The sequence below is a fragment of the Gallus gallus genome, chromosome 3, assembly GCF_016699485.2.
Source record: "Gallus gallus isolate bGalGal1 chromosome 3, bGalGal1.mat.broiler.GRCg7b, whole genome shotgun sequence".
Taxonomy (NCBI): domain Eukaryota; kingdom Metazoa; phylum Chordata; class Aves; order Galliformes; family Phasianidae; genus Gallus; species Gallus gallus.
The window spans coordinates 87,763,070-87,782,937 of record NC_052534.1 but is presented as its reverse complement, the minus strand read 5'-3'; the positions used below and the strand labels follow the sequence as shown (position 1 = coordinate 87,782,937).

The 19,868-nt window shown below is 43.7% G+C and overlaps 1 protein-coding gene across 6 annotated transcripts in view; it reads left to right on the top strand.

The window, feature by feature from the left end:
- LRRC1 (leucine rich repeat containing 1) overlaps nucleotides 1-19,868 on the top strand; it is a 62,253-nt gene that overhangs the window by 2,523 nt on the left and 39,862 nt on the right. For all 6 annotated transcript variants that reach the window (XM_046939750.1, XM_040697438.2, XM_015284908.4 and 3 more), the window contains exon 2: nucleotides 7,264-7,381. In XM_046939750.1, the coding sequence (XP_046795706.1) occupies nucleotides 7,264-7,381 (118 nt within the window). The remainder of the gene's footprint in view (nucleotides 1-7,263; nucleotides 7,382-19,868) is intronic.

Below are 19,868 nucleotides of genomic sequence, written 5' to 3'. Positions count from 1 at the left end.
ATACTTTATTTTAGCTTTTATCTTAGATCAGTAGTGCTCTTCTCACTGGTGAGCAGTGGAAGTAATTTCTGTCTCTTGTTTTGCTGCTGTTTTGTCTAACTACTGCTGTGTTGTTTTACTCAAAGGAAAAAGACCATTTTCCCATGAGACTTTGAACAGATGTTGCTTACGTGAAAACTCCAATGGGGGAAAAGTAAAGAGGCAAAGTTTTATGTGTGCACTCAGTTTAGCTCAAAGGTCTGTTGAACTCTTTCTTCTTTTGGGGGTTATTTATATGTAGGATTTGTAGACCTAATGAGATGTAACTCAGTCATTTCACGTCTTTCAGCTTACCCATAGCTGTATCTGTCACCTGTAGTGTTTAGTTTTCTCTGTTCTATGCCAATGCTTCTCTGTGCCGGTCTTTGACTGATGTGAGACCACTTCCACAAGGACCTGGTTAGATAGTGGCCACCTCCCATGCTCTGGTTTCCGTGTTAGAGAAACGTAAGCTACGGCTTAGCATTCAGCTTCGGCAGCGTCTGTGCATCTCTTTATTACAGGGGGTGTTGAAATCCAGGGTGCTGTTACCATACCAGAATCTTGTGAAAGCTCCTTTGAGAAAAAGGGCACTCTGTTCTTCTCATACCACTCCTATTAGAAAATACCTCTTAGACTAAATTTCACTGTTCTGCCATAATTTCTTTCATGATGCAGCTTGGTTGACAGCTGGTAGTCTGGTGTGGAAGGAATAGGTTTTCTAAACTTCCTTGTAAGTTTGTATGTATAGGTTGTAACTGTCCCTTTTTAAAGTGTAAATCTAGTAAATTTTATTTGCTGTTTGAAATTGATAGATGTCATTGGTATTGTGGAGATGTGTGGTATCTGACATGGCTGGAGTGTTGTAGTGGATGAATATTGGCTCTTTAAACAGGAGAGACTGGGAAGGCAAGGAGAAAAGGTTGAACTTTGCATTAGGGAGCAGGGGGAATATGTGAAGGTTGGGCTGAATGATGGGCCAGTTGTGAGCAGCTTGGGATTAATGTGCATACTAACATTACTGTCTGCTCTAGACGCCCTATCAGGAAGAAATAAATGGGACCTTCTTCAGATAACTAGAAGCAGCAGCCTCATGTGCAGACCCAGGTACTCACAGCAGACCTGAAGCAGCCTGGCATTAACTGGATGGACAGCCTCATGGAGGGAGCAATCCAGGAGGTTTCTGGGGTGTACTGATGACAACTCGCTATCCCAGGCTATTAAGGAGTCAGTGGGCAGAGGTGCTTTACTGGGCTTCCTGCTTATAAACAAGAAGGGATAGATTGAGATTCGTAGGCGAGGCAGCCATGGCTGTAGCAACCATGGTCCCTTTGGTTGCAGTGACTGTGAGATGGTGGAGTTTAGGAACCTGAGAGAAGGGAACAAAGTGAAAAACAGGATCACAACCGTGGACTTTAGGAGAGCAGATTTTGGCATGTTAAGAAATCTGCTTGCAACAGTGAGGGGTATGGGAGAGAGAGTTGATTTTTATTGGTCACCTCCTGTAAGCTCAGGAAGACCGTTCCAATGAGCAGGAAAACAAGCAGAGGTGGCAGGAAGTCTGCGTAGATGAGCAAGAGCTCCTGAAACAGTCAGACAAAAAGGAAGCGTAGAAGAGGATGGAGTGTTGACAGTTGACTCAGAAGTGCCCCAGGGACACTGTGTGTGGTTAAGAAGGTCAAAGCCCATTTGGAAATGAATTTAGGAAGGGCCAATAGGCACAAAATGATAATCAGTAAGTATATCAGCAGCAAGAGAAAGACTAGGGAAAATTTGCTTTTGAGTGTGGCAGAAAGGATGCTGAAATGGTGACAGAGGACACAGAAAAAGCGGAGGTACTGAAAGCCTTCTTCGTCTTGGTCTCCTGGTACGACTGGTCTTCAATAATCCTGGGTCCCTGAGATCAATGGGGAAAGTCTGGAAAAAGGGAGAGTTGCTTTTAGTGGAGGATGATCAGGTTAGGGAACATTTAAATGGACCCACAAGTGCTGAGTGAGCTGGCTAATTGTATTGTAAAGCGACTCTTGGTTATCTTCAGAAGGTCTTGGTAATCAGGGGAGGATCCAGAGAACCAGAGGAAAGGAAATAGAAGATATTCTTTCTTGAAGATTGGAGTGGGAAACTACAGGCTGATCAGCCTCACCTATGGAGGTAATGGTGAAAATCCTTCTGGAAAGCAGCTCCAGACAGGCAAAGGACAAGAAGGTGGCATGGAGTTATGGAGGGGAAATTGTGCTTCATCAACCTGACAGCTTTCTACAGTGAGATGAATGGCTTGGTGGCTGGGGTGAGCAGTGGATGTTGCTTGTCTTGACTTTAGCCAGGCTTTCAGCACTGTCTCCCATATCCTCATGGACAAGCTGAGAAAGTATGGGCTGGATAAGTGAACAGTGAGGTGGACTGAAAAAAGGCTGACTTGCCAGGCTCAAGAACAGTCATCTGTGCTGTAAAGTCCAGGTGGAGGTCATTCCCTATTGGTGTAACCAGACATTAATACTGAGGTCAGCGTTACTTAACATCTTCATTAATAACCTGAGTGATGGGACAGTGCTCCAACAGCAAGTTTGCAATTGAGACAAAACTGGGAGGAGGGGCTGATCCATCAGAGGGTTGTTCTGCGATCCAGTGGGACCTTGGCAGGCAGGAGAAATGGACAGAGAGGAACCTCTAAAGCTCAGTAAAGAGAAATGCAGAGTTCTGCCCCTGGGGAGGAATGACCCTGTGCTGCTGTACAGGCTATGTGGGGGCCAACCAGCTGGAAAGCAGCTTTGCAGAAAAAGGCCCAGGGGGGCCTGATGGACAGGCTGAATCTCTCATGGCAAAGGTGTTATTCTGGGCTACATCAGGAAGAACACATATCAGCAGGCTTATCCTTCCCTTCTGGCCAGTGGGGAAGGAGTGAGGATTCTACTCTTCTCTCCTTGTGCTTGCTCTTGTTGTAAACATGGGGAATGTGTTTGTATTCATGCCTATGCAAGAACTTGCTTATTAAACACTCCACAGAGAAGCAGACTGTTAGAACTCAGCACTGATTCTGCCTTACGAGTTGTAGCCTTCTCCCTGTAGTGTCCTGACCACCGGGCTATGTGTTAAGCATAAGGAAAGGTTGGGTTTCCCCTGCTTTTTTGCTGAGACCCTGCAACAACACAAACAAAAAAGTGACTTCCAGGGAGCATACTCAAGTGATTGTGTAGCGTGGTGATTCAGGACCTGACTGGAGGGGTGGAGGGAGTTGTGTTGGCCGTGTCCTAAGACTGTCTCATGGGTTTAATGCTGTTTGCTGTTTTGTTAGCTCACCAAAATTGAGTTTAGCATCTGTCTGTGTTTGCCTAAAGAAAAACTTGTGACTTTTCTGAGGTCTTTCTGAAGCATTACGAAGAAGATGGAGGAAGGATTGATTTCAATTTTAGCTATCTGGGTATTGGAAGAGGACAATTAACTGGTCAAGGGAAAAGAACAAATAAAGCAAAGCCTTCCCCCCCCCCCCCCCCCTTCATTTTGTTTACAGTGTAGGAAAAGAAGATGAAGCTTGAAGGAAGATTGGAAGCAGGAATACAAAGCAGAGCTAAAAAGTAGCACGGAGGAGTTTGAAAGTAGTGTCATTCTAAAGAGTGGATATCCTTCAGCTGGTCATTGGCAAGTTTGGAAGATGAGTAAAGTAAACATAGGTGATAGTTAAGAATCAGGACCTGGTAAGGTACTGTAGTACCACTGATGAATTCTCACAAGCAGAGGCAGCGTGGTGTCAAAGGGAAACGTGACATAAAAGCAAGCACTTACACAGTTGTAAGCATGTAGGCAACCGCTCAAGTGCATGCAACAACAGAATATGTAAGTAAATAAATCTTTCTCCTGTGTAAATACAACCCTGGAGATAATTTGCAGCATTCCTCCTCTCCCTCTCGTTCTCATTGCTGCTGAAAATTAGTCAGTAGATTACATTAGTCTCTAATGTTTGTTGTCTTTGCTGCTAGTAATGACCTTTATATAGAAACATTTTGCTTGAGACTGCTGTCATTTATTTGTGCTACCTGTGCCAAATGGAGTTTTGCTTTGCTGTGCCTCTAGTACTGGAAGGCTCCAGCCCCGAATTGCTGCTCCTCCCCTTACACAGCTGTAGCTCCAAGTAGGTGTTTCTCCCCTCGTGTGTTTTTGATTTCAGCTGACAGCTGCCTCCATCTATTCCTTTTTTTTTTTTTTTTTTTTTTTGAGTCAGGAAGGGTGCTGAAGAATTCAGGCAGCGTTTTTGGGCATTGATGTTTTTGTTGCACAAGTGGCTCATTCAAGGAACCAGCATCGTTTTGGCCACTTTCCTGAGGGAAAATCTTGAGTTTTATCAATCCAGTCGATTTGGCTTAGTTAACTTTCATTTGTAGACTCGAGTGCCACTTGCATTGTAACAGACAACCCCTCCTGGCTCACGTGAGCTGCTCTCTGTGTGAGTTACTTGCTCATCTCTTCAGTCTGTTTTTTCTCCCTTTCTTCTTCAATTGGCTGACATGAACCCAATTTTGCCAGAGCGAAGTGTTGGCGTGGTTTTATTTTGTGTTTATTTTTAAATATATGGCTGGGTGGATGAGGCTTGATTAGTTTTCCAGTGAGAAAAGGGCTCCATTCAAGATGTATGAGAGAAACCTCTGTACATTCTTCGATAGTAAGAAAAGCTTCAATTTACGACTGGAAGTTGCCGCTAAATAGAAAGTTGTAGGCTCTGTTAGTGCTGATGCTCATGGAATTATTTGTCTCATTGAAGCCCTGTTAATTAGGCTGGCTTAACTGAGCAGTATTAAAAGTGTTGCCAAGATACCCATAGAGACGTTGGGTCTGCAGTCAGACCCTGCTATTACAGCATGCTGTGGGGATGTTCTGCTCGGCCCCGGGTTGCCTTACGCAGGAGCTGCAATGTGTTTCAGTTCTTGTTACGGCTTTTCAAATGGAAACTGAACTCTATTTGATGTAATATATTGGAAACGTTTCTGAATGGCATATACTGAAGCTGTAACAGATACTGCTATATATACTTACAGTTGCTGAACTCTATCGCACACGCTCTTGATTCTCTTTCTTCCCTGCGGACTTTTTGACAGGTAAAACAAATACAGCAGAAAGAAGTTGTTGGACTCTGCAGCAGTGCTCGAGAGCATTCATGTTGTGCCTTGGATAAAGGATGAGCAGATACTGAAGGGGATGTGCTGAGCATGCAGGGGTCGTTACATTCTGTAGTTTAAAGGAAAAGAAAAGCCAAAGCAAGAAGTTCAAAGAAACGCCATTCACATAACTGCACTTGATGATTTTGTCAAGGAAACGGTGTCATGCATTAAAAATTGTTAAGCAAACTAGAAACAGGGCTCCTGGTTTGCATTTATTTGAAGTAGTCTGTTAGAGAAACAAGAGTGCCTTTAGATGTCGTGTAATTTGTTTGTTGCACAGGTGTGCTTTGCACAACCAGTAAATAAATGCATCCATCCCTGACAGTGATGAGGTGAGGGCTCCTAAACCTTCCTGCGGATACACACCTCTTAATACCTTTTTAATGGTCATTTTGTCTCTTAATCTTCTGTCTCTTAATTGTGTTCCTTCTATTTTTTTTTCACTTGCAATTGTGAAGGATCTCTTGCAAGGACAGCTGTTGCTTGTGAGAAGGTTTTTATCAGGACATCAATGTTTGTTGCGTGGCTCTGCAGCTACAAACTGGCTGAGAAAAAACTCTGCAGCGAGACACCTTTTCAGTAGGTCCTGCCAAGTGTTTTTTGGACAGCGCTAGGACAGATTGGGATCTCTTCTGTGGAATGTAATCCTGCTGTGCTTTAACAAATGTGTCTTTAAGTGCTTTTCTAGGCTTCTGTCTGACTTGGTTTTGTCACATTAACAAATATTTAGCAAAAAAAAAAAAAAAAAAGAATGCCTTTGGTTTCAAAGATGTTAATGATAGGAAAATGTAATTATGAATGGAGTGATATGCAGTATATGCACTCCAGCACCTAAAACAGGGAAACAAAAAACACCTCCAAAAAAACCCCAACCAACCAAAACAAAAAAAAAACTCCAACAAAATCGAGGTGCTCATTTCCAAGAATGGATCACAGGTAATCAAATGGGCTGGTTCTGACTGCTGAGCAGAATTGCCTGTGCAGCCCAGCAGCACAAATCTCAACATCCGAGGAGTCCATCAAAACTCCGTGTAGTGAACAGTACGGAATTCTGCCCCAGATCCCCACTACTTGCAGTCACTTTGTCTAATGCCTGTCTGGAAGAGAGGAAAGCTCTGATAAGGGCTCTTGGCCCTCACTAGGGGTGCCTGTGTCTTAGTAGCTTTTTAAAGACCATTTTTGCCTTTCAATTAGCAGCTGCTTCTGCACCTGATAAGTGCAGTGCAGGGCTGATGTGACTTGTAGTGCACGTGAGTCTGTGCAGTGAAGATGCCCTTTGAGTGCTTGACTGGTGTCATTTGATGGCTTTTTTGTCTTGAGGGCTGCCAGGATGTAGCTTGGGGGCACAGTTAGTGTCCTGCCTGCTTTGCGTGCACTGTCCATCCCTGTTGTGCCTGTAGTTGGTGAGCAATTGTTGCAGTATCTGCTGTCACCCTTGGATATAGACTGCAGAAACGTGTGCCTGCGTGAGAGGCTGGAGAACCTGATCGTAGAGCCAGATGGCGGTTTGGTTCCTCTTTGAGCTGGAGAGGCTCGAAGTCATGTGCATTACACACAACTTTCATTAGTCCTTCTGAAATGGGGCCACTCTCCAGACAGGAACGTGGGATTTATGAGGCTGGAAAGGAAGTGTTCCTGGGGGAGAGCAGCTCTGTAACCTACTTGGTTCCTGCAGTCGCCTGTTACAAAGACCTTGGCAGCCCCTCTGTGTGGGTTTTCTGGATCATCCTTTAGAAATGTCTCTGTGCATTAACTTCCTAATGAGCCCTGGTGTGTAATTAGGATGCTTTTAATTACCCTGATGGATAACCTCACCCCATTAATGATTTTGCAGCAGGCACTCTGGATTTCACTAGCATATATCTGCTGTGATCTTTACTAGCTGGCTTTGCAGTTAGTGTTTGTACGTAAAAATTAAAGCATTCATCCCGATACAGTTCTGGAAGAGGTCTGCCTAACTGATTGTAAGCAATAGCTTCAGCTCAAATGAGGTGAGCATCTTCCAGTGTCACTTTCACATTCTGTTGTTGCTTATTGTATTCGTGTGAGTTTTACGAATGCATTCTGACATTGAGTTTCTCTTTCTTTCTTTCAGCCTTTCTTCCAACTTGTGAAGTTACGGAAACTTGGACTTAGTGATAATGAAATCCAGCGGCTCCCTCCAGAAATAGCGAATTTCATGCAGCTGGTGGAACTCGATTTGTCTCGAAACGGTAAGCTGCAAAGTTCATTTGTTTGATTTTATACTGTCGTATCACATGATCTACAAAGCTGGGTTAGTAGCATTTTTCTGTCTCTGAAGCTGCTATCTGTATTCTCGCAGAATGCTTTTCTGTGTGATGCGTGGGTTTACCTGCAGTTCTAAATGGAAAGGAGGGAATGAGCAGAGGAGAGGCAGTGGTAGAAATACAACTATAAAATAATGCTTGACTTCAGTTCTGCCTTTCTGAGTGCCTGCTTTATTTTCCAGTTTATAGAATGCCTTAAACCCTATTTTTTATCTGTCACTATGTTGATTTCTTTCCCTGAGCTCTCCAAAATGCTTCGAATTCATAAAGAGATAGGAGTTCTCTTTTCTTTCAGTCTGTCCCCAAAAAGGTACCTCTGGGTTAGAAATCCAGTTCTTTCTTTCTGCTCCCCCCTTTGCCTGTCATTAGCAAGAGTCAGAGTGCTCGTGTTCCTAGTTTTGCTTCTAGTATAAGGATGGTTTGTTACTTACAGAGAGAAATTCAGAAAAGGATGCTGGGAGAAACTGTGTTTTAAAATATGTTGTTGGAAACCGTATGGGTTTGTCACTCTGTTGTTAAGTTGCTGATGCTGCTTATATTGTCCTAAGCCGTGGTGGAGTGAAACTGGGTTGGATTTTGGCTGTTTTCCTCTATGCTGCTGAGTTGAACAATTCTCAAAGAAGGTCAGGGCCTGCTGGGTCACCTTTAAGCAGCCTTATGACCCAGTGGTCTAGAAACGGTGAATCAGTGTTAACAAATTAGAGCAACCGTCAGCTATTTTTGCTTCCTTGTATTCCTCGGATATGCACAGAATGCTCTCTGAGGTGTGTGACGGTTGGGATGGGAGAGGGCATGGCTGTGCAGCCTTGTAAATAGGAGAGGGGTGTAACTGAGCGTTAGGAGAAGAAATAGTGCAAAAGGAAGCCTTGTTTTCGGTACGCTTTAATATCACATTGACTGTTCATCACAGAAGAACATTCAGTGGTCGCCTCACCTTCCCGTAACTATCTGCATTTAGCATCTACCCTTTATTTGTTTGGTGCTTTTAATGCAATCTGACAATATAACTGATGAAGCGTAATGAGTCTCTGGGCAGTTTCTGAAAAAAAAAATCTGTGAACCATATAATGTTATGCACGTTTGCAAGCCTCGCAAGAGAAGAAAACTGGAAAGAAATCGTCTGAGAAACAGAGAAATCACATTAGTTGGAGTATTTTAGAAATACACGAGCATTTGTTGGTGAGGTATTTTTGGCTACTGAGTTTGGCTGAGGTTGGTGCTGTCTGTGACAGATCTCAGTAAAAAGGAAATACTGTGTTGGCTGAGTAGTTCTTTCTGCAAATGAATTAGTAGCTGCAAAAGAGCTGATGGATCAGAGCCATGTGAACTATTGTCAGCCTGACTTGAAAGTTGGCTTGGGAGCTCAGCTGTAACAAGAACAGATGGTGTGAACATTTATGGCCGGGTAGATGCATGCGTGTCATTAGAAGTTACTGCACAAGGAAGCGTTTTCTAAAGCGATGTGTCGGACGTATGCAGGTTGCGGGAAGCAATATCTTTTCCTACATCCAAAGTTCAGTGTTAATCGTGCGTTTTATTGCGTTACTGATTCCTCTGTGTGATTCAGTGCAGAAGGTGACTGGTACTGCCGTCCCAGAGGACACGGCGCAGTTAACACACAGTTTGACTCTTGGGCTGAACACCGACGCACACCGTGAGGTGGCACGGGGAAACCGCTGCAGAAGATGACTGATGTTACTTTCCACTGTTTAGTCATGTTTTGGTTGTCTCGCGACTCATTTGGCTCTCTGAGTTAAAAGGCAAAACACGCACCATATGTGACGCCGCGGGGGGAAATTCTCACACGAGATTTTGGCTATTTTGCAATATTTTTGTTTCTTAGCTTTTGTGTTTTCAACCCAATCTCCAATATGTTAGATCTGCAACCTGCCAAAGATTGCTCCCGTTCAGCGGTTTGCATTTCTTCAGTTTTTGGGTTTTTCTAATTACTGAACTACTCGGGAAAAACAAATAGGAACTCTTTGTATTCCTTTCAGGCACAGAAAAACAGCCCGGCTTTTCATGCAGCATAGTGCATTTTGAATGGGAAAGTGTGATGGTGACATCTGAACTCGGGAAATAAGAGATCATTGTTCTGTGCTTTTTGTTACGTTAGCTGTCTGCTTCGCTGCGCTAATTGCTTTCAGTTCTGGCCATTCTGTTTCCTCAAGAGCTTAAAAATGCAAATATAAATTCATTTAGTGATCTGTGTACAGTAGTAGCCCTTTATATTTTAACCTCCCGTCAGAGGAGGAGGATGAAAGTCTTTTGAATAAACAAAGCACTTCCATCTCCCTCTTAATAAAATGGTAACACGTCGTCCTTCCTTGTTACCATCTACTCCTTTGGTCTGCTTTTGATCTTTGAAGTTCCCTGAGCCGATCCCAGTCGTACAGCTGAACTACAGGACACTTCCAGGCCACAGTGGAAGCATTTCCTCTGCATTTCGTGCAGTGCTGATGTGCTGTATTGGGAGGTGGGTCAGTGCCCTCTGGCAGGATCTCTCCTGGCTCTCTGGCACCGTCTCCGGCTGCCTGTGCAGTGCAGCACTGCGTGCTTTCAGTATAGCTGTAGTCCATGGGCTCCCAGGAAAGGTGAGCAGGGAAACTCTTCAAGTGTGGCTTTCTTCAATTCCCAGGTGCTTTCCAGTATCTGAGACACATTCGTGTATGTGAGGATTGAGCTGCGTAGTTGATCTTTGAAGCAGTTTTTGGTTAATGACTGAGTATCACGTTGCAAGAATCCTTCAAAGTAAATGTCAAAATCTTTTGCAGACGTAAACTTGATGTTCCTGTGCTTTTTCCTTTCACTGTGGGGAGTGTACACAAGTGAGCTCTGGGTACAATAAGCAAGACAGTCCTACTGGTGCAAGGGGAGGAGGATTTGGGGGGAAGGCTGTGAGCCATGTGATCTTGAAGTTTTCCTTCTTTTTTGCACCTTAATGCTATTTCTTATTCCCTCATGAGGATGAATTAATATAGGTTTCATAGGAAGCATACCCCATGTTTTCTAACCTCGATGAGGCTGATATTTGAGCAAAGGCTGAATGAAAAGCCCAAAGGTAGGAATATCAGAGGGCAGAGGAAGGCTTTGCTGAGTAGATAGCATAGTAAGGGTGAACACTTGAGGGGTTATCTATCAGTGCAGTTCATCTCTGCCCCTCGGTCTCAGGTTGTTCAAGCAGCTGGTGAGCCTGTTCAAAGCTAAACAAAGCAGACCTGCCGCATTTTAACGGTGGGTGCTGGAGCTTTTGGGGCTACCGGCAAGCTGTGTCTGAGACTTAGGAGTGTTCCAGGTAGCATCTTCTGACACACAACTCTGCTGCTCATCTGCTGTGTGTCCGAGATGACTGCTGGATCCTTCTGAAGCCCCAGATTTAGGTAAGTCCCATGCAGGATTCTCACATCACCAGGGAGTTTTGCAGGGACTCTGGCTTGCTGATGCTAATGCACGTAGTTTGGGCAGGGCTCCTGTGCTTTGCATTGAGCTTCAGAACAAGTCTTTGTCTACGTGGTGCAGAAGAGAGATTCTGCTCTAGGCAGAATAAGAAATGCTTGTGTGCTCTGTGTTTTCCCACAGCACGTGGGACCTGCTCTCAGTCTCCGAAGACCCTGCGATTCAGTAAAGTAATGCAATCCAAAGGAAGGAAGATGTGCTTGAATTCCTGCAGCTCTTTCTGTGCAGCTGGGCAGGCACTGTGCTTAAGCTTCCTTCTCTCCAGAAGCACGTGCCACTGTTTGAAACTCCTTGGCAGTGCGGCAGGCTGCCGCCCATGCTGCTCAGCCCATGCTGCTCATCCGGCAGAGATTTCTTGCAGCATCCCCTCCTCCTTTTTTCTTCCTCACAACCCCTGGGGCCTAAACTCATAGACCTTAGAGCCCTGCCATCTCACATTCATTACCACGTTAATGGCTTTTCTTGTTCTGTAGCTTCTTCCAGACAGGAGGGGTACGGCATGAAGTTTCTGCAGTTAAGGTAACAGATGCTTACACGTGGGATTATGTATGCTGTGTGTGTAAGCTGTGCTGCTGCAGATGTGGTTCATTCCTTTTTGCTGCATCCCTGCTACAGGAACGTTTTCTTGTTTCTTTGCCTTTGATAACCATTAAATCCTCCAGATTCCACTGATAGGCTTTTCCTGATATTGCACATTCTTTAAAACCCCCCACAGGTGCTTAGTAATAGTATTTTTATCTGAAGTAAGTTACTACCTGGTGTAATTTCTCATAATAACGTATTGCAGTGTTTTTTAAACCTCCTGTACCTTTCCAGCCTTTGACAGGTGGCTCAGCAGCTCGTTTCAGCTTCAGCCACAGAAAACCCCTGTGAGCTTTCCCACCAGGCAATGGCTGCTGGGCATCCGTGGCCCCTTGCTTCAGTCAATGGCCAAGACCCCCCCCAGGTGTGGAAGCCCCATTGCACAGTGCTGCTGCGCTCCCCTGCCTGCGATGAAGGCTAATCCTCGTGCCTGTGTGGGGGATGAGCCTTTTGTGCTTGTGTACATGTTTGCTGTCTCTCTGTGATAAAAGCCTGGCAGGCTTCTCTGCTGCTACTCTTTTTGTTCTCATTAAACATGCTTACCAAGAACTTAGTCATGCAATGGATGTAATGGCTGTAGACCAGATCTGTGCTGCCTGTTGTTCTCTAGCTGGCAGAAAGTCAGTAGTGATCCTCTGTGGAAGCTCTCACTAACCTTCAAGTTTTCTCTTGTGTCCAAGCCCTGAGTCTCAAAGCAGTGGAAAAGTATTAAGTGGATTTTGATGGTCTCTGTAGATGGATTATGCTGGTTCTGTTTCTGACTCCTGTCTCCGTGCAGCTGTGATCAGTTACTTTGTGAACTCAGAAGTGATAGGTTTGTTGTGGCAGATACTAAAGCAATCTGTGTGGGGGCAGATCTTGTTAACACGTATTTGACTCAGCATGATGCTGAGTCCTCAGAACCTCAAAATGGTTCTTTACTTTGCTATCCGTTAATGATAATATTTTGATTTTAATGTGTGCAGTTGGTTCTGTGCTGTGAAAATGGCTGTTAGTTTAATAACCGTTTCTGGTTAAACTGAGCTTATGACTCTGTTGATAGTAGAGTTGTTTTGGATACAAGTGTGGTGAAATCAAGATCTGCATTCTAAAGTCCTGTCTTAACACAATTCCTACGTTATGGCAAATATGTAGTAGTTTATGTAAAAAATAATTGCAAATTCCTCAGAAGCATCCGAACAAGAGTAACATGATAGTGTAAGCAGGTGATGACCTGCTGCTGCTAAGGGCTGACAGTCCAAGATCTCTGAGGTCAATTTCTGGCAGCTGCAAGCTGATGTTCCAGATGCAGAGTACCTTCTTTTACCTTTTCCCTGCTTCCAAAATTGGCTTATGTTTGTAGACTGGAAAATTCTTATTTGATGTTATCTTCAGTCTTTGCCCTTCACTTCGGCACTGATGAGACCCCACCTGGAGTACTGCATCCAGTTGCGGAGTCCTCAATACAGGAGATACATAGACCAGCTGGAGCACATCCAGAGAAGGGTGACAAAAATGATCCAAGGGATGGAACAGCTCTCCTATGAGGACAGGCTGAGAGAGTTTGGGCTGTTCAGCCTGGAGAAGAGAAGGCTGCGAGGTGACCTGATAGTGGCGTTTCAGTATCTACAGGGGAACTACAGGAATGAAGGGGACAGACTCTTTAGCAGAGTTTGTGGTGATAGAACAAGGGGAAATGGCTTCAAGCTCAGGGAGGGTTGATTTAGGTTAGATATAAGGAAGAAATCTTTTACAGGGAGAGTGGTGAGACACTGGAACAGATTGCCCAGAGATGTGGTGGATGCCCCATGCGTGGAGACTTTCAAGGCGAAGCTGGATAAGGCCCTGGGCAACCTGATCGTGCTGTGGTGTCCCTGTTCATTGCAGGGGAGTTGGACTAGATGGCCTTCAGTGGTCCCTTCCAACTCAAAGAATGCTATGATTCAGTTATCATTGTACATTCAGAAACCAACAGCAACAGTATTTAACTTCTAATTGATCTTACTGCTTTTTATTTGAAGGGTTTATTCTTTTCAACTTCTTTACAATCTAATTAAAAGTCTGTTTACAGTTCTTAGTCATACTCAGAACACCACAGTCACTGCATATTGTGTGATGTGTACGTCTTAATCACAGAAGTATTTTAAAGCTTTGATAAGATGCTTTGTGGGCACACATGACTGATATACAGAACATCGGTTAATGCAGCAGGAGATATGCTGCATTATTCTTGCTTCTTGCTTCACTCTGTAGGGCTGTAATTCTTGCTTCACTCTGTAGGGCTTCAGCTTGCTTGTTTGTGTTGGGGTATGCACGCCAATGCTTTCTCTTTTCATTCAGCTGTCTGATATCAGAGACATACCTGCCATTCTTTCTGTAGAATTACCTCCCTTCTGCCTACAGAGTGGGTAAGTATTCCCACAAAAAGCCGGATAACCACTGTTTTCAAGCTAGAAGTACTGACCAAGAGGAAGAGGCTTGAATGCTTGTTTCAAGTCAGCCTGGGCTGGTAACCCAGCTGTTTTGCAGTGAGAACATCAGCTAGGTAGGCAGAAGGGCTCTTGGGCTTCTGATCCTATCCTGTAGTTCCACTCAGGCTACGCCCTCTCATGTACCAAGCTGCTGCTTCTTGATCTCTGGTGCAACCTCAGATGTCTTTGTCTGCCACTGCTGTGCTTCTCCAGCATCTGAACCCTCTCCACGGAAGTCCTCTTCCCCTCCGCTTGGCACTAGTGGCCCTGACACAAATAGGCTGGTCTGGTTCTGGCAGTAAGTAGTAAGCTGAGATGTTTCTGTAAGTCAATACTTGCTCAATGGGCAAGAAAGAAAAAGAAGGCAGCAAGACGTGCGGTGAGGCAGTATGGTTTGCAAACAGATGTTTGTTGTTAAAATATTCAGCTACTAGATTAGGTAGGTTGCTTTTTTTTGCCTTCAGAACTGCTTTGTGTCCTTTGTGCGCTCCTTTTCCTGCAGTAGATGGTTCTTACCTGACGAGAATGCATGCTGTGGATATACTCTCTGTAACCCTTGTTGTGAACACCTGGAAACCATGTGATATCCCACCAGCCACTGCTGTAGTTTGTATAGCGGCAGATCACTGCTGCTGATAATGATAAGCTCTAGCCTATGTCTGGCAACCAGGCAAGTGATTTTATTCTTGTTTGTTTGGTGCTAATTGGTAGTAAGGCTCCCTAGCTGTAGACCAGAAGAAAACAGGTTTTTCACTCTTTCACATAGTTGCTTGCTGACAGTGGTGTGTTTGTGTGGTTTTTTTTGAATAATTTTTGGACAATTCTAATTTCTGTTGGCATGTTTTCTTTGTATTGTCTCCCATACCTTTTCTGAAGTTAGTTTAAAACATGAGCTTAAAGCACAACGTCATCTTTGTATCTTAAATGTGAATTTTAGGGATCGATTCTTAGAGGAGAGCGCTGGGAACGAAAACTGAGAGTGGTCAGGCACTGGAATGGCTGCCCAGGGAGGTGGTGGAGTCACTGTCCCTGGCAGTGTTCAAGAGGCATCTGGATGAGGAGCTACAAGATATGGTTTAGTGGCTTGTGGTAGCAAGGTTAATGGGGGGATGGTTGGACTACGTGATCTTGTAGGTCCTTTCCAACCTTGCGATTCTATGATTCTATGTCTACTGCAGACTACTAGATTTTTTTGCAACACAGTGGTTTTTCCATCATGGTATATTATGCCAGATTTTACTGTTTTTTTTTTTTTCTAAGGGAACTGTGCTGGTTTAGGTGTCTTGTGACTTTGATCTGTATCTAGCAAATTTGATAGCTTCATCCAAATTCAAGAGGAGACATGGGTTTCAAAGGTGGGGCTTTTCTGAAAGCAGTAGGCCAAGCTGGAAACAGAAACCTTTGGTCAAGCATTAAATGTCAATCCATATGGGAGTGACATAAAATAAATACTTCAGTGTGTGGGTAATCTAGATTAGAGATCATAAAATGAGGATCTGCAAACAGGCTTTGTTCGCTCTTTTCTCTGTAGAGCTGCTTGGGGCTTTTCCTGGGGAAGGTTAGATGCCAATAAACGTGCAGCTTGATTGCTGCAGTGCTTACACAGCATCCACTGCCTCTCAGGTAGAATACTAGTTTTAACTTTCCTTTTTTTTCCCTTGCTTTTATAAAATATATTTCCAGGCTGGATGTGGCTCTGGGCAGCCGGGTCTGGTGGTTGGCAACCCTGCACATAGCAGGAGGGTTGAAACTCGATGATCATTGTGGTTCTTTTCAACCCTGGCCATTCAACGATACTATGATTCTGTGATTTAAATTCTGCTAACTTTGAGGTCCAAGACAGAAATCCTCATAAAAGCATCTCCTAGCCTTGTTTAATACTCTTGCTGTTCAGTGCTGATGAAAAGCAGAAGATATAATTCCTTGCTGAGCTCCGGCTGTTCCACTGAGTTCACCTGGAAGTGCTGTTTCCCTGTGATCTCATCTTTGAGTTCTCCTCAGCCCCGGCCCTTTTCTTTTCCTCATGTTTACCATTTGCAGTGAGTGATCCCACATTTCTGATTGTTGCTGCGGCTGAGAAGGAGGACAGTCTGTTGATTTTCTGCATGCTAACTGTTCAAAAAGCCAGCTTGTTTTTAAGTCTTTACACAGTTTTCTTTTAAGTAACGTGCCTATTCTCTATGTAGCTATGAAATGCTCTTTTGTGAGCAATATTTTTTTCCCCATTTCTCTCCTCCCTTGCAAGAGGGAAGTGTACAGAAACGAGGAGGAGGAGGAGGAAACCTCGCTTCAGTTTGTTGTTAATTAAATAGTGAGGGATTTGGCTGAGAAAACCCAACCTGAACCTGTTTGTGTATTTTTCATAAAGCTGTAAGGGCGGTTCTTTAAAGAGCCGTTTCTTTTGTGTTTTGTATATCCTCAGCCTCAGAGTTTCAAAAGGAAAATGTTACAACTTGTACAAGAGCCACTCAATCATAATAGACTTTGCAAGAACAACACAACTCCTGTCACATTTTGTCCCAGAAATTGTAACACTTCAGGTAAAGAGGCCGATTACTTCATCCTCCAGGGCCTGTGGCAGAGCCTCCTGACTTCTGGAACGGAAAAAAAAAGCAATGAGCTTATCATTCCACATGTCACGATCTTAATGTGGAAAGGAAGGGAGGTTTAACCCTTCTCCAGCTGGCCTGCTGGAGGAAGCAACCCCTCAGGAACCAGCTTTGGGAAAGGGAGAGAGGTGCCCTGTTGCTGTCTGTGAGGTAACAACCTCCTCAGCTGGGCTTTGCAGCTGGAGAGCCCTTCACAAAGACAAATAAACATTTGCAGCACAAATTCCTCCTTGCAAGGCATTTGATTAATTGAATAGTTTGCTCCTCTCGAGTTTGGAAGGTGGAGGAGGTGGTGAGCAGGGTGGAAGAGCTCTTACAAAGGCAGGCTTCAGCCTTCAAGCCTCTGTGCTATGGATGGCAAGGACCGCTTGGATTTGTTTTTAAGCTGAAAGAGAGGAGATTTAGGTTAGTTATTAGGGGGAAACTCTTCATGCAGAGGGCAGTGGCACAGCTGCCAAGAGAGCTATGGGTGCCCCATCCCTGGAGGTGCTCAGGGCCAGGCTGGGTGGGCCCTGGGCAGCTGAGCTGGTGGGGGCTGCCCTGCCCACAGCAGGGGGTGGCACTGGGTGGGCTTTGAGGTCCCTTCCAAACCAAGCCAGTGCATGATTCTATGAAAGGGAAGGGGAACCTCATAACTCCTGCTTTGCTCAAGCAACAGTGTTCAATGACTTGATGGGCTAGCTGGGCCTTTAACTCATGCCTACAATATACGTGTAATGTGAGAAGAGGCAAGGGAAAATTCTTCCATGTATTGAACGGGATGAACGTGATCTGTTTAGTGTCTGGTTATCTGTCTCCTGAGGAATAATGCTGCCTTGTTTCATAGTTTTTAAGTCTGCAATGGGTTTACTGGGTATAAATGTGGTGTGTCTCATAGATGTGGCTCATCAACCAGCCCCACCAAAGCAGAGTGCTCCATGTTGCCTTTGCAGCTGAAATTAGCTCTGGTCTAATGGTTCTCTTGCAGCCTATGACCTTCTTGACCATTGCTATCTTGATACTGATAATTGGAAATGATGTTCACTGTTGCAGGGTATGTAAAGAATGCTGGCCATGTAGGCTTTGGATAAAGAAAAGAATATCGCCAGGTTTTCAAATTTTGTATAAAGACACAGTAAAAAGTGCCATTCAAAAGGTTTTATCTATTTAAAATGAAGATTTTCTTCCTCCCCAACTCCTGTAGCCATCAGAGGAAGGGAAGAAGGGATGAGAAAGAATTGGGGCATATTGCTGTTGTAAAAAGCTTCAACGAAAATAGATTAACAGGAAGTAAAAGGATTTTTTTGTAAGTAATTCTCACACTCAGACAGTACAGAATTCCTAAGGATGATGCACATCCGAAGAGGCGTCTTGAATAGAAATGTGTGTGTCTGTGTATGTATGTATGTGCTCTTATGTACGTGACTGCCACTTTTTGCTGGCATGAATTTTTTCCTGCCAGTGCATTTGCATTGTCATACGTCACAGGGCTTACGCTTGGTTATAGCTTTATTATGAGCAGTGCTGCACAATCTGTATGCCAGAACATCTGGGAGCATCGTATAAACGTGGAGCATTCATCAGTGTGTGGCATTAGAAGAATCCTAGATGTTTAAGTAGGATTTGAGTCAGTTATCCAGCGGCGGCAAGAAAAGCATTCTAACTTACTGCTGCTGATGCTGGCAGTGATTTACGTGTTAATGCCTGTAACAAAACCTGGTAGTAAGCAGTAATGGCAAAAGCTGCTCAATCCATTAGGAGATAGATGGACTTTTTAATGTACTTTGATATACTACGTTGTATTTCAGTTAATTATGCCAGTGTTGCTATTATGGACTGTCATCACCTCTGCTATAATAATCGCTCCAGATTTTTTTTGTCATATACTAAAATGCTCCTTTTCTCTTCTGAGCTTATTTGTTCAAAATAATCCTACAGTAGTCATCATGCGTAGTGATAAAATGTCTGCTAGTAAGCTGCTTCTGTTCTGGCTGATAAATCTTTTTAATATTTATATTTCAACCTCGTTTTGCTTACTGAACATATAACAGTCCTCAATCCAAAGGGATGGACTGATTTTTCTTCTGTTCTTCATCCACAAAAGCAAATCACAAAGGCACCATCAGCAGGAGGAAAATGCACTTTAAGTGCAAAGAAAAAGCTTAATATGGAACTGGAATTTCTCTTATTTTTCTTGTATCCGTCATCATTTTCTACTGATAAGTTTTGCTCGTGTAATGACTTTATAGCCTGGAATAAATAGGCTGGGGAAGTATGCGTTAATTCCAGAACTGATTTTGTTGTTTGCAAATGCATCCAACTTATAAATAATTTGTGTGCAGCTGTATTGCAATTAATAATGGAGTAAATTTTACGCAGTTCAGATAATTAACTGTTAGCTTTTACAGATAGCAGCTAAGACATGTAGAAGAAGGGGATTATCAAAACAGTTTGGCTTAAGAATGCATAGAAATAGAAGAGGAAACATTTACTGCATGCCAATGAAGCCACACGTTGATAGAGGAAATGAATAGCGTGCGTAGTTTCAGAGACTTGGTATTGTCATTGAAAATTTATCTTCTGCTTCATATTTCTAGGTGTGTATACATGTGTATATAGGTTGTTTTTCAAAACAAAATAGTTACTGGAGGTTTGCTTTTACTTCATTAAGGAGAATAATTCACACACGATACATGCATCTGTATACAGAGATATATGTGTACATAGATGCATGTATAAAGGTCATGGATGTTGACTGGGCTGCAAAGACACAAGTTATTTTGAGTCCTCTGAGGATGTAGAATAGTGATGTTCCCTTCAGGAGTGACAAATGGTACCTCAGCTCCCATAGTTTAGAACAAAGATCTCTGAATTAATTAAGACTCGTGTTAAATGATGTGTAGTTTTGATGTGGGGGAGAGGGTGAGCGAGAGGGACAACGCTATTAAAAATAAGAGAAAGTGAGCCAATGCTGTTCTATTCGTTTTCCAGCTGGTTGTCCAGGGAAGGGTGGTATAGGAATAGATAGTGGATAGTGAACTTCTGAACTTGCTGCTGATTAGCAGAGCTCTCAGCATCCATGCTTGTCATTGCTGTAACACCAGGCAGAGGTTCTAATGTCTGCTGAGTGTAGGTAGGACCTTTTGTCTTCAGTAATTCTGTAGTGTAAATTCAGTCTTCCACAGATGGTGCTCACGTAGAGGACTGTGCTGCTTGTATTCCTTAAAGCACCTCTTGAAGGGAATGCTTTCACATGGATGCTTAAAAAGAAGAAAGAAGAAGAAAGTTGTTTCTTAGGACTGAGCAATGTCCCTGCAATGACTTCAGTACTTTCAC